This window comes from Abramis brama (assembly GCF_963993115.1).
Source record: "Abramis brama genome assembly, chromosome: 7".
Taxonomy (NCBI): Eukaryota; Metazoa; Chordata; class Actinopteri; order Cypriniformes; family Leuciscidae; genus Abramis; species Abramis brama.
The window spans coordinates 43187287-43200322 of record NC_139969.1 but is presented as its reverse complement, the minus strand read 5'-3'; the positions used below and the strand labels follow the sequence as shown (position 1 = coordinate 43200322).

Genomic DNA, 13036 nt, shown 5'->3' with positions numbered 1-13036 from the left:
TCTTCCATATATGGAGATGGAATGTAAGGACGGGGTGGGGCATGAGAGAAAAGGGTGTGGCTGTTCTTCCATATATGGGGATGGAATGTAAGGACGGGGCGGGGCATGAGAGAAGAGGGTGTGGCTGTTCTTCCATATATGGGGATGGGATGTAAGGACAGGGGCGGGGCATGATAGAAGAGGACGGGGCTGCTCCATATATGGAATTTATATGCAGTTCATTCCAGGAGCTCAGGGTTTTCAAAATTTCTGTGTATTTTTTCTTTTTTTTGTGTAAGCAACATTGAACACTAATATTTATTTATATTATATTAGATGTTTTATCAGAGTTTTTGTCTATATATTGTACGAGTACTGGCCTTGTTTTATGGACAGGCAACTTATGATTTGCCTTACTCTGATTCATTATTTGGCTTTCTATTGTACCACCTGTATTATTATAGTGGTTATCATTACTTTGATCAAGGAGACTGGTATATTAACATTATATAAACTAATAAAATATATTGTTATAACCATACTTATAACTTTTGGTTATAAGTATAGCTATAGTAAAATATGCAGGCACCGATATGCCATCCAATAGCTACCTTGAGTGTTGTTTTACTACAGTCAGTCATTCCTTACAGTGCAGCGGATCATTGGAAAGAATCGGTTCACAACATTGATTGGTTCATGAATCAGACGTCACTCAAAGGGCCTGAAACATGAGGCTGTCTTGTAAAGCTGAGATGAGAAATGACAAAGCAGAGCAGTTCTTCAATCCGAAGATGAAAGCAGACTATTTCCACAACTAACAGATCATCCAGGCCTTCAATTAACAGAGGCTGGATCCCTCACTCATTGCTGAGAGAGCAGATGTGCTCAACGTGTAGAGGAATGTCCAGGTTCAGTGTGAGTTCAGCTCCATCAGTGTTCATTAACAGAATATACCTTTACTGTTCATCAGTGTGAGAACAAGACACTGACAGCTGAAGACTCTGAGCAGGTTTCAAAGCAGGAATGCCAAGCTCAGATTTTTATTAAAGCACTCAAATGTTAATGGGATTGAACCCAGAATATTCTTTAAAGCGCTCACTAAAACGTCACAGCAATGTTCAGTTAGAGTCATTCTAGAATTTCGCCTTAGTTTGCAAAAGAAGTGCATTCATTTCTTGGCTTCCAGACGCATCTTGAGGGAGGCCGTGGGAGGAAGTTATATGGTGTTTTTCTTGTGTTTTGTCATCCGAAGCAGCCAGAATTAGCCAGCGAAAACAAAACACTGTAATTACAATTCCAGTCCCTCTTCCTGCCGAAGCCTCAGCATCACAACTGTGTGAGTCAACACCAGTTCAGCTAAACACACACTGCGCTGACCAACACATAGCTGTCACTGTACGAAACAAGCAGGACTGAACCGTATCAAAGCTTCATTACCGTTCTCATAGTGTCTGTCACAATACCAGTCCAATACGAGTCAACAGACATTAGAAACATTTTATGGAGAAAAAAGCGTTGGCATTTTTTCACCCCACTATGAGGCTCAGGGGTCTCATTTATAAAACTGTGCGTAGGAACCTTACTAAAAGTGTACGTGCGCCTGAAAGCCAAAAATGACGTACGCAAAAAAATATTCAGACTTATAAAACCGTTCGTACGCCAGAACCTGCGTAGAATTCACTTTATAAATCCCAGTCAGCGGAAGATTGTGCGCACATGCTCTCCACCCTGAAATAACCATATATGGAGCTTACAACGCCTAGTTTTACTATGCATATCCTCATCTGCATATCATTTGCATATGATTATTCATCCACGTGATAACGTTTAACGGTACAAGACACATTACATTAATAAAAATCATGTACTTGCCTATCCTTGTCTTGTTTTTGAATACATGAATCAAATAGTGTAAAATACATTTCATCTTTTCCACTGGCCGAATTGTATTTTTAATTGATTTATATTTTTAATGGAAACAGATAGGCCTTGGGCATTATTTGCACGAAACTATTTTCCCAGACAATCTTGTATTATCATGCTAAGCAATTATCTCTGTGGTTAAAACATTAAAACACAGCACGCTACAGGAAAAGTGTTCAAAAACATTGCATCCACAACAAATATTTCTATTGATTGAATTTGAATATAAAAAAATGTTGTAACTTCTCAGTAATGATTTCATGTTTAAGTGTTCTCCATTAATTTGAATGGCATATTTAATCTAAATGTTTATATCAGAAGTAAAACATAGTTTAAATCATTATTTTATGTATTTAAACTGTTATTTGCGTCAGTTTCACTAAACGGCCCAACACGCTCGCTGGCGCGGACATTTAAGAAGGCATGGATATTTGCTTCAAGTGACAGGCTTGGTGAGTGAAATTATATTTGTATTATCTTTCTGTATTATGTTTAATTTTAATTCTAAATTCTAAAAGTGACCAAAAAGACATTTAACTCCAACTCACCATCGGTGTCGCCAAACTGCTCCGTCTCCAAAATGTTCGTACGCATGGGTCAGAGTTTGCGTGCAGGTGCGCAAATTTTCCCGTCAAGTTTGTTTTTATAAATCACAACTTATGCGTCGGAAGTGGCGTACGCCTTTTTCAGGGCCTTTTTTGTGCGTACGCAACGGTTATAAATGAGGCCCCAGTTGTTGTGGGTGGTTGCCAGGGTGTTGCTATGCAGTTTTGTGTCGTTTCTAGGTGTAAAGAGTCACTCCTGATCCTCTGGTCTGTAGATGTGTCTCGCGTTCCTCTTTCAATGTGCAATTGTGAAGTTTTTCCAGCTGTTTTCTCATCCAGCGGGTGAAATCACTTATTAAAGCAGTAGCTCATTCTCCTCAACAAGCACACTAGGATTCACACTAGGATTTACACTGGGATTCACACTGGGATTCACCCTGGGATTCACACTAGGAGTTACCCTGGGATTCACACTAGGATTCACACTAGGATTCACCCTGGGATTCACACTGGGATTCACACTGGGATTCACACTGGGATTCACACAAGGATTCACACTGGGATTCACACTAGGATTCACACTGGGATTCACACTGGGATTCACACTGGGATTCACACTGGGATTCACACTAGGATTCACCCTGGGATTCACACTAGGATTCACACTGGGATTCACACTGGGATTCACACTAGGATTCACACTGGGATTCACACTGGGATTCAACCCTGGGATTCACCCTGGGATTCACACTAGGAGTTACCCTGGGATTCACACTAGGATTCACACTGGGATTCACACTGGGATTCACACTGGGATTCACCCTGGGATTCACACTGGGATTCACACTGGGATTCACACTGGGATTCACACTAGGATTCACACTGGGATTCACACAAGGATTCACACTAGGATTCACACTAGGATTCACACTGGGATTCACACTGGGATTCACTCTGAGATTCACACTGGGATTTACACTGAGATTCACCCTGGGATTCACACTGGGATTCACACTGGGATTCACCCTGAGATTCACCCTGGGATTCACACTAGGATTCACACTGGGATTCACACTGGGATTCACACTGAGATTCACACTGGGATTCACCCTGGGATTCACCCTGGGATTCACACTGGGATTCACCCTGGGATTCACCCTGGGATTCACCCTGGGATTCACACTGGGATTCACCCTGGGATTCACACTGGGATTCACACTAGGATTCACACTGGGATTCACACTAGGATTCACACTGGGTCTGGTGGTCTGTTCAAATCCCTTCACTAACTATGAGCAATAGTGGTGCACTTCCCTAAGGAAGCAGCTCTAAAATCACACTGTTCTAGCATGAGTCTGCCAGTGCTGTTTCCTCTAGCCCTTATTAACAGGCAGGGCTCAGGACGAGATGCTGAATTCCTGTGAGCTTTAGGCGTCTGCGTGTGAAAACAAGGCCTGGCGTTTGCCGCAGGAATGCACAGCTGTCTGTTTGTGTTTGATCAAGCCCTCTTTATTAAAGGTGCTGCAACTAGTTTCCATCAATGTGTTTTATGCAAAACAGCTGTGATTGTGGCCAAACTATTCCTGTGCCTGCCAGTTTAAGAAGGGTGTGAGTTCTGTCCTGCCAAAAGCCTCACTGCAGTCAGGAAAACATGCTGGACTTCTGGGGTGGTTTTAGTGAGTGTGTGTGTGTGTGTGTGTGTGTGTGTGACAGCACAGCCACAGTACAGAAAAAGACTGAGTTTTGCCCAACTATGCAATACAATAAACTGAAGTAGTGTTCAGAGGCAGCTATGGCTGTACAGTGTACAGTATATATAGGGCTGCCCTCAACTAAAGTTTTTTCTAGTCGACAAGTGGTCGTTCATTTAATCGATTAGTCGACTAATCACACATTTATATTAATAAGCCATAAATCATAATAATGAGCCTTTGATTGCCTATACATGGCCTAATCAGCGCTCTAACGCACGCATACATGTTGCCACAGAGCACCGGCAAACGTAATAATTATGAAAAAACAGAAGTAGACCGTTTAAACATTTTAATAATTTATTGATAATGTTTTCTGTGTTTTCGGCTGCAGAGATCAAGTCAATGTTGCTAACCCGTCATCTATATGCATGTTCATTACTCTTATCTGAATGACGGAGTATTTTAAGTTAAATGCAGGGATGCACCGGCACCTGAATGCCATGCAGTAAGCGGCTCTCCACACAAACACAAATATGAACCTAATAACAGCGCACATTTATCTATGTTAGCATTAGAGCGAGCGGACTACTTACATGCTTCAAGTGATACGCCATATTTGAGGATGAACGATAGGCGAATGTTTGTATTTCCTGCCGTTAACGATCTGTTTGTTACAGCCCCGGGATTTCGCCACTTCCTGTGGAGTGTTTTTTCTGCAACTAATAATATTTTGGTCTACCAAACCGCTTCGGTTGCACATGCACTATAAAACTGAAGGAGTGAGCATGTGCTTCAGTCAGGACCTAAAGGCTCATACAGTAACAACAGTAATAATACTAGTATCAGAAATGGCTTGATAAATATCAAATGACCAGTCCCTCAATAAAAGTCTCTCTTTCAGGGGAGCAAAAGACAGTATGAGTGAGTCATTGAATCATTCACTCATCCACATTAGTGTGTTTGTGTAGCCAGAGCTCAAGTAAATGTCCTTTACTAATAATCATTCTTATCTTCCCTACCTTCACTGCAGATGTTTCCATACGAGTCCCATTTAGAGAGTGAATCTGTGCTGGTGTAGTCAACCGTCACATCTGGACCGTTCAGCCAGCGCTCTGAACCTGCCAATCACACAACAGAGAGATGCCAATTCAAAGTCAGCTGTAAAGCAGCTCTACAGAAAACAACAGAGTCATTATTCAGATCAATTCAGTGCAAGTTTTGTTCAGGACATGAAGTGCAAACAAGCTCTGATGTGGAGAAACGCTGGCATTCAACAACTTTAGGATTAGCAGTAAATTACAAACAAACCTGAAATCGGTTCTGGGCCATCAGAGAACACTAGCTCCACTTTGCCATAATCTGGAAACCTGGCGTCTGAAAGATAAACATCAGCACATCAACAGATGCTGAAACACAGACAGAAAACATCTGGAAACCCTCTGATACTGTCGCTTGTGTACTGAACTGAACACCTCAGGTAAGACCAAGGACAAAATACACTTTACTAACAAGACACTCGCTTTAACATTCAGTCAAAGAGAAAATATCATTCATTTATAGCCTATATTCTCTGTATTAATGCTTCATATGTTTGTACTTTAGTTTTAGGCCTTCAGGATCACAATCCTGTAGAAGCTGGTTTTTGCCACAAAAATAAAAAGGTAAATGCAACTTTTTATCTCTCAATTCTGACTTTTTTTTCCTTGCAATTCCGAGTTTACATGTAAACTTTGAATTGTGAGATGAAGTCATGGTAACGGTTTATTTTGATGGTCTTCTTTAGACATTCTACGACCTATCAGTAACTTTGCAACAACTACCTGTGCACGTCAACTTAGCTTCCATGCAATGCAAGGCAAGCTTATTTATATAGCACATTTCTTACACTATGGTAATTCAAAGTGCTTTACACAGAGAGGAATTAAAATAATCACTAAATAAAAGCAAGGAGTAAAAAGATGATACACAGATAAACTTCTCATCTGGAAAAACACCGGTGTATCATATATTTCACCGCTCCCAGTCTGACTGTGAGATGTCCCCATGGTGACTACACTGTGTGTGTGTGGTGTTCTTGTGATGCAGTGTAAGCGGTGTGTGCGGTGACCTTCAGGTGACCCGCGCTGACCTTTGTTGGCGTGCTCCATGTCGTCCTTCTGAAACACGAGGCTGTAGGCCTGAACCGCTCCCGTGTGGAACTGAACCCTGAACATGACGTCTCTCTCGGACCGGCTGCTCTGCCGGAAGCCCTTCACCTGCAGACACAGCCATCGTGAGCAACACACAGTCTCTGGCTCGTCTGAGGCACACACTCTGCATGCGCTCACGTATCAACATCCCTTTATTCTTCAGCTAACTCTTAAAGTCCTGTCTGTAGGAAGTCTTTGTCAGTGCTTCAGACGCCTGATAACGGTGATAGTGTTTGAAACTATCCATCTGTTGGTTGCTTCTCTGTAATGCTCTTATATTCTGCAATCCTCTGCTCTGATGAACTCTTCCTGTTACTCACTGTTATCGACAGACGTACAGTATAGAAAGGTGAATGTGTGTTTGGTGTTAGTCAGTACCATGATGTCTCCCTTCAGCATCTGTGCCGGCTCCAGTGCTATACAGATCCTGTCTCTGTGACCGGCTCCCATGTGGCTGAGAAATATCAAATATCATATCTTACACGTCATGCCAACAACATGTCAATACCTGTCTGTCAGACCAGGGCTATCGTCCTTAGCTAAAGATAAAACTATACACGTCTTTTGCTGTCAAATCGATTAATCACGATTAATCGCATCGAACATAAAAGTTTGAGTTTATATAATATGTATATATATATATATATATATATATATATACAGTGAGGAAAATAAGTATTTGAACACCCTGCTATTTTGCAAGTTCTCCCACTTAGAAATCATGGAGGGGTCTGAAATTGTCATCGTAGGTGCATGTCCACTGTGAGAGACATAATCTAAAAAAAAAAATCCAGAAATCACAATGTATGATTTTTTAACTATTTATTTGTATGATACAGCTGCAAATAAGTATTTGAACACCTGAGAAAATCAATGTTAATATTTGGTACAGTAGCCTTTGTTTGCAATTACAGAGGTCAAACGTTTCCTGTAGTTTTTCACCAGGTTTGCACACACTGCAGGAGGGATTTTGGCCCACTCCTCCACACAGATCTTCTCTAGATCAGTCAGGTTTCTGGGCTGTCGCTGAGAAACACGGAGTTTGAGCTCCCTCCAAAGATTCTCTATTGGGTTTAGGTCTGGAGACTGGCTAGGCCACGCCAGAACCTTGATATGCTTCTTACAGAGCCACTCCTTGGTTATCCTGGCTGTGTGCTTCGGGTCATTGTCATGTTGGAAGACCCAGCCTCGACCCATCTTCAATGCTCTAACTGAGGGAAGGAGGTTGTTCCCCAAAATCTCGCAATACATGGCCCCGGTCATCCTCTCCTTAATACAGTGCAGTCATCCTGTCCCATGTGCAGAAAAACACCCCCAAAGCATGATGCTACCATCCCCATGCTTCACAGTAGGGATGGTGTTCTTGGGATGGTACTCATCATTCTTCTTCCTCCAAACACGTTTAGTGGAATTATGACCAAAAAGTTCTATTTTGGTCTCATCTGACCACATGACTTTCTCCCATGACTCCTCTGGATCATCCAAATGGTCATTGGCAAACTTAAGACGGGCCTTGACATGTGCTGGTTTAAGCAGGGGAACCTTCCGTGCCATGCATGATTTCAAACCATGACGTCTTAGTGTATTACCAACAGTAACCTTGTAAACGGTGGTCCCAGCTCTTTTCAGGTCATTGACCAGCTCCTCCCGTGTAGTTCTGGGCTTATTTCTCACCTTTCTTAGGATCATTGAGACCCCACGAGGTGAGATCTTGCATGGAGCCCCAGTCCGAGGGAGATTGACAGTCATGTTTAGCTTCTTCCATTTTCTAATGATGTCTCCAACAGTGGACCTTTTTTCACCAAGCTGCTTGGCAATTTCCCCGTAGCCCTTTCCAGCCTTGTGGAGGTGTACAATTTTGTCTCTAGTGTCTTTGGACAGCTCTTTGGTCTTGGCCATGTTAGTAGTTGGATTCTTACTGATTGTATGGGGTGGACAGATGTCTTTATGCAGCTAACGACCTCAAACAGGTGCATCTAATTTAGGATAATAAATGGAGTGGAGGTGGACATTTTAAAGGCAGACTAACAGGTCTTTGAGGGTCAGAATTCTAGCTGATAGACAGGTGTTCAAATACTTATTTGCAGCTGTTTCATACAAATAAATAGTTAAAAAATCATACATTGTGATTTCTTGATTTTTTTTTTTTAGATTATGTCTCTCACAGTGGACATGCACCTACGATGACAATTTCAGACCTCTCCATGATTTCCAAAGGGAGAAATTGCAAAATAGCAGGGTGTTCAAATACTTATTTTCCTCACTGTATGTGTGTATGTGTGTTATAAACACAAACTTTTATGTTAGATGAATCGATTTGAGAGCAATAAAAATACATTTTAAAAATAAAATAAACATCAATTGAAACATAAAAACATACTTTAAAACTATATAGACAATAAATATGACAAACACACACAACAAAATTACTAAAAGTTTAAAATTAAAATTAAACAGAAAATATTCAAATAAAATCTAATTCAAAATATGAACAAAAACTATAATAGTACATCAATGACACTAAAATAAGACAGAGTCATTAAATCAAACCTGTAAATGATCGTAATTTTTATGGCAAAAAGTGTAATCGGTTAAAAGTAAGTGGGAAAGCTGTAATAAATCTAACAGGATATTTCATATAATTGTACAGGTTCTGGAAGTGTAAAACAACAAACCGTCTTATAATTCACAGTGAAAAGCCATAGACTGACACTCCCTGCGACTTCTGGAATTCTGCTTTCAATAATCAAGTTTCTTCTTGTTTTCTGGTCTCAGTGGGTTTTGTGTTGTGAAATCAGTGTGTACTGCAATACTTTAGTGTCGTGTGTGTGTGTGTCTGGGCTGTGCTCAGTGTTTCAGTGTGTGTGCAGTAATGCTGATGTTCAGAATAACTCACTATATTCCTGAGACGTACACCACCTGCATCGCCTGATACACCTTCACATACGGCTGACACACTGCAGGAGAAGCACAGGGTTACTGGGACAATCACACTGGAAACCAGTGTTGAGATGATGCAGGGGATTCATGAAGTCAGATCCAGCAGCAGTCACGATAGACTGAGACTGAACACGAGTCAGCTTCAGTGATAAACAGGAGAATAAGGGTGTTAATGTTGTGAACGGGTGCTGTGTGAGCGAGTAAACACACACTGACCCGCGGCGCGGTCGAAGCCCTGAAGGATGACGCAGTGCAGGAACAGAGGACACGTGTTCATCTTGATGGAGCCGCTCAGGAGACTGTTGAGGATCCACACGTACCTGAACACACACCAGCACACACAGCTTATGAACACTTCCTTTCTACTTACACACATGCAGAGTTGGGGAAAGTTCCTTTGAAAAGTAATGCATTACAATATTGCGTTACTCCCTTAAAAAGTAACTAATTGCGTTACGTAGTTACTTTTTAAGAAAAGTAATGCGTTACATTATTTTTGCGTTACTTTTTCTCCTCTGGTCTGGGCCTTTTATTATAAAAAAGTTATATTTTTGGGCAAATGTAAAGCCCTTTAATACCAAAAGGGCAATAATAAGCCTCAGGCTGAAGGAAGTGCAGATTCACGCGTGTACAGTAGAGGGCGCCGCTCAAACAAACCTTACAACTTCAAAACTTCACCAATAAAAAATATTAAAATATTAAATATTAATATATTAAATATTGAAAATATTAAGTAATTTTTAGTAGTCAATATAAAGTACATTGGTCAATAAAGTGATATTAAATGCATACAAATATTTGTTTTATCTAACATATTTAATTATTGGAGGTTTGCATAGTATTCTGATGCACTCAATATATTCATTTTGAGGAATATTGAATCTTTTTTTTTTGTGCAAGATGAGATGAGATGAGTAAATGCACACATTTAGTCTATAACTACAATAACCATAATGTTTACACACACACACACACGCCTCTGCACTTCGATTAGTCTCAACATGAGGACAGGAGAGCTGTCAGTCAATAAATGGGAAAACAAGGTAACTTGCATTACTTCTTTGAAAAATATATTTTATAATATATGTGTATGTATATGTATATGTTTTAAATTTTAAAAGTGATGCATTACTTTACTAGTAACTTGAAAAAGTAATCTAATTACGTACCGTCTCGGTTACGTATGTTACCCACGTCGGAGTGACCGAGGGAAAGGGAACTCAAGTTATGAGATTTGATAATGTTAGTAATATTTCCACTGGACTGAAGCGCCCGAGCTTTACTTGATTATCCAGACATCATTTATTATAATAATCATGAGTATCAAATATGATCATCAGGCTTTTGAGGAAAGTTTATCTGCTCATTTCTCAACCATCATTGTATTACAATGCATTATATGTTATAAAACTACAGAGCTTTGATATTAAAACCAAGCATTTAAATATCATCTTACTGAGACATTTTATTGGCAGATATTGATATTTATATGCGTTTTATGTCAGTAGTCTTATGAAGATCTCACTGATTTACAAGCATCAGAGTTTCAGATAAATATCAGCATCTGCACCAAACTGCATATTTCTGCTCAGTTTGGGCCTCTGAATAACATTTAGCTGTTTTACCTCCATATTCTCACTATATCAGACTATATGAGCCATAAAGCCTGGGGTATGATACATATGATACTCACAAAAAGAAGAAATTATATGTTCTCCTCTCCAGCCCATCAAGACTACCAACAGTTTTCATTATTCACAGAACAAGTGCAACATTTGGGAACACTTTATTTCACAGTGTCCACAGTCATATGTTACATGTGCTTACCATAGTAATAAAATAGTATTATGCATAATTGCATGCAACTAACCCTCAACCAAACCCTCAACCAAACCCTAACCCTATAGTAAGTACATGTATTTGCTTAATATTACTCAGTAATTAAATATATAATTACACTGTAACAATGACACCTTAAAATAAAGTGTAACCCAACATTATTTCAACACCATTACAGAACAGATCAGTGCAATAGTGTGTGTGTGTGTGTGTGTGTGTGTGTGTGTGTGTGTGTGAAGGGCATCACCTCCTCTGAGATGGAGTCATCAGCGCAGAAACCTTGTCGTCGTAGAACTTCCTCATGGCGAAGCGGTCCAGCGCCTGATCTGCACTGTCAGGACCAGAACATCCACATCAGCTGCGCTTATCCAACTCACATCAATCAATCAAACTAAATACATTAATGCAAACCGCTGAGTTAGATCAGCTAGAGAGAGCTCAGAGTAAAGGCTCCACACCTGTGACTGAAGATCACTGAAGCACTCGCTTATTCAAACACTTCCAACACGCTGAAGACGTCGTTTACGGACTTTTAAATTAAATGAAAGTAATTAAAATTTATTGAAATCACGCAACGTATATAATTTAACAACAATTTATTAAAAGTTTAAAAAAAAATCATTTTAGGCCCCTAAAGTCCATTTTATTTTCCCCATATTCCATGTTTTACATTATTAATTGGTTTCATTAAACTTAATAACCAAAAATCATGTCTAATCAATTGAATTCGTAAAACTCCAACTTAACTTTTTTTTTTTTTTTTACAATAATAATGCCTATGAAGTGCTTTGTTTTCCAGAAATTATCTGTTGTGCGTTTTAATTTTTTTTCTTGATTTATGGTTCAATACAAATTTATTATAAAAATGGTGGTAATCAAATATATAATATTAACAATTTATTTAATCTTTAAAAATGTAATCAAATTAAAAATTGAAAAATACCTTTTATTCTTTGGCAAACAATGTCTATTGTTAAAATTAAAACATGATAATTCCTTTAAGTTTTAATAATTGTGCTACTATTATTATTATTATTGCTTTCAGAGGTGCATTTTGCTGTATATTTCGATCATGAATTCTACTAGTTAAACATGTTGTGGTGCAGAGCTGTGTGTGTGTGTGTGTGTGTGTGTGTGTGTGTGTGTGTGTGTGTGTGTGTATCTGACAGTTCTCTCAGATAAAATGGTGAAATGCTGCTGAAGAGTGTCCAGGCCTACATCTGATTTATTCATCCAGATTCTGTGACAGGTGTGTTTTTCTGACTGGACTGGTGTGTTTTGCTCCTGGCAGAGATCATGTGACACACAGCGTGTGAGCGAAGAGTGTGTGAAGAGCACTAGTACCTGGCAGAGACGTCTGTGAAGTGAACGAATGAGGAGATGACGACTCCGATCCGACCCTTCCCACCCTGGTGGATCAGAGAGAGGAGAAGCGTTACACACACACTGATCTCCACAGCGTGTGTGTGTGTGTGTGTGTGTGTGTGTGTGTGTGAGGCGCCTCACCCTGCAGTGAATGACCACCACGTGCAGCGGGTCAGCGCTCAGCCAGTTCTCCATGGCCTTACAGACAGTGCAGATCTTATCCAGAGGAGGAGCGTGGAGGTCCGGCCAGCCCGTGTCCAGAGTCTGAGGAGAAACACACACACACACACACACTCTCTTAACACTCATCCTTCCCTCTGGTCATTCTGACCCGAAACTCATCTTTTCATTTTTTTTTTACAAATTGAGTGTTCATCAGAGGGGTCCAAGACTCTAGAGCTTTAGTCACACTTGAACCACGAATACACACACACACACAATGTAATTGAGTCGAGGAGTTTTGTGGTTAATTTAAAAAAGTAACAGATCTTTCCCTCGCTGGTCAATTTGACCCCTTATGAATGAAGGGAATGTGAGGAATGCTTCAGTTCACATAGAAAAA

The 13036-nt window shown here is 40.0% G+C and overlaps 1 protein-coding gene across 1 annotated transcript in view; it reads right to left on the bottom strand.

Moving 5' to 3' along the window:
• Positions 1–13036, bottom strand: part of tns3 (tensin 3) — a 53501-nt gene that overhangs the window by 25547 nt on the left and 14918 nt on the right. Inside the window, exons 4-12 of the mRNA XM_084120637.1 lie at positions 12616–12738; positions 12454–12518; positions 11357–11440; positions 9487–9590; positions 9227–9287; positions 6709–6784; positions 6270–6396; positions 5450–5515; positions 5161–5259 (exon numbers count right to left, since the gene is read on the bottom strand). Of these exons, the coding sequence (XP_083976763.1) occupies positions 5161–5259; positions 5450–5515; positions 6270–6396; positions 6709–6784; positions 9227–9287; positions 9487–9590; positions 11357–11440; positions 12454–12518; positions 12616–12738 (805 nt within the window). The remainder of the gene's footprint in view (positions 1–5160; positions 5260–5449; positions 5516–6269; positions 6397–6708; positions 6785–9226; positions 9288–9486; positions 9591–11356; positions 11441–12453; positions 12519–12615; positions 12739–13036) is intronic.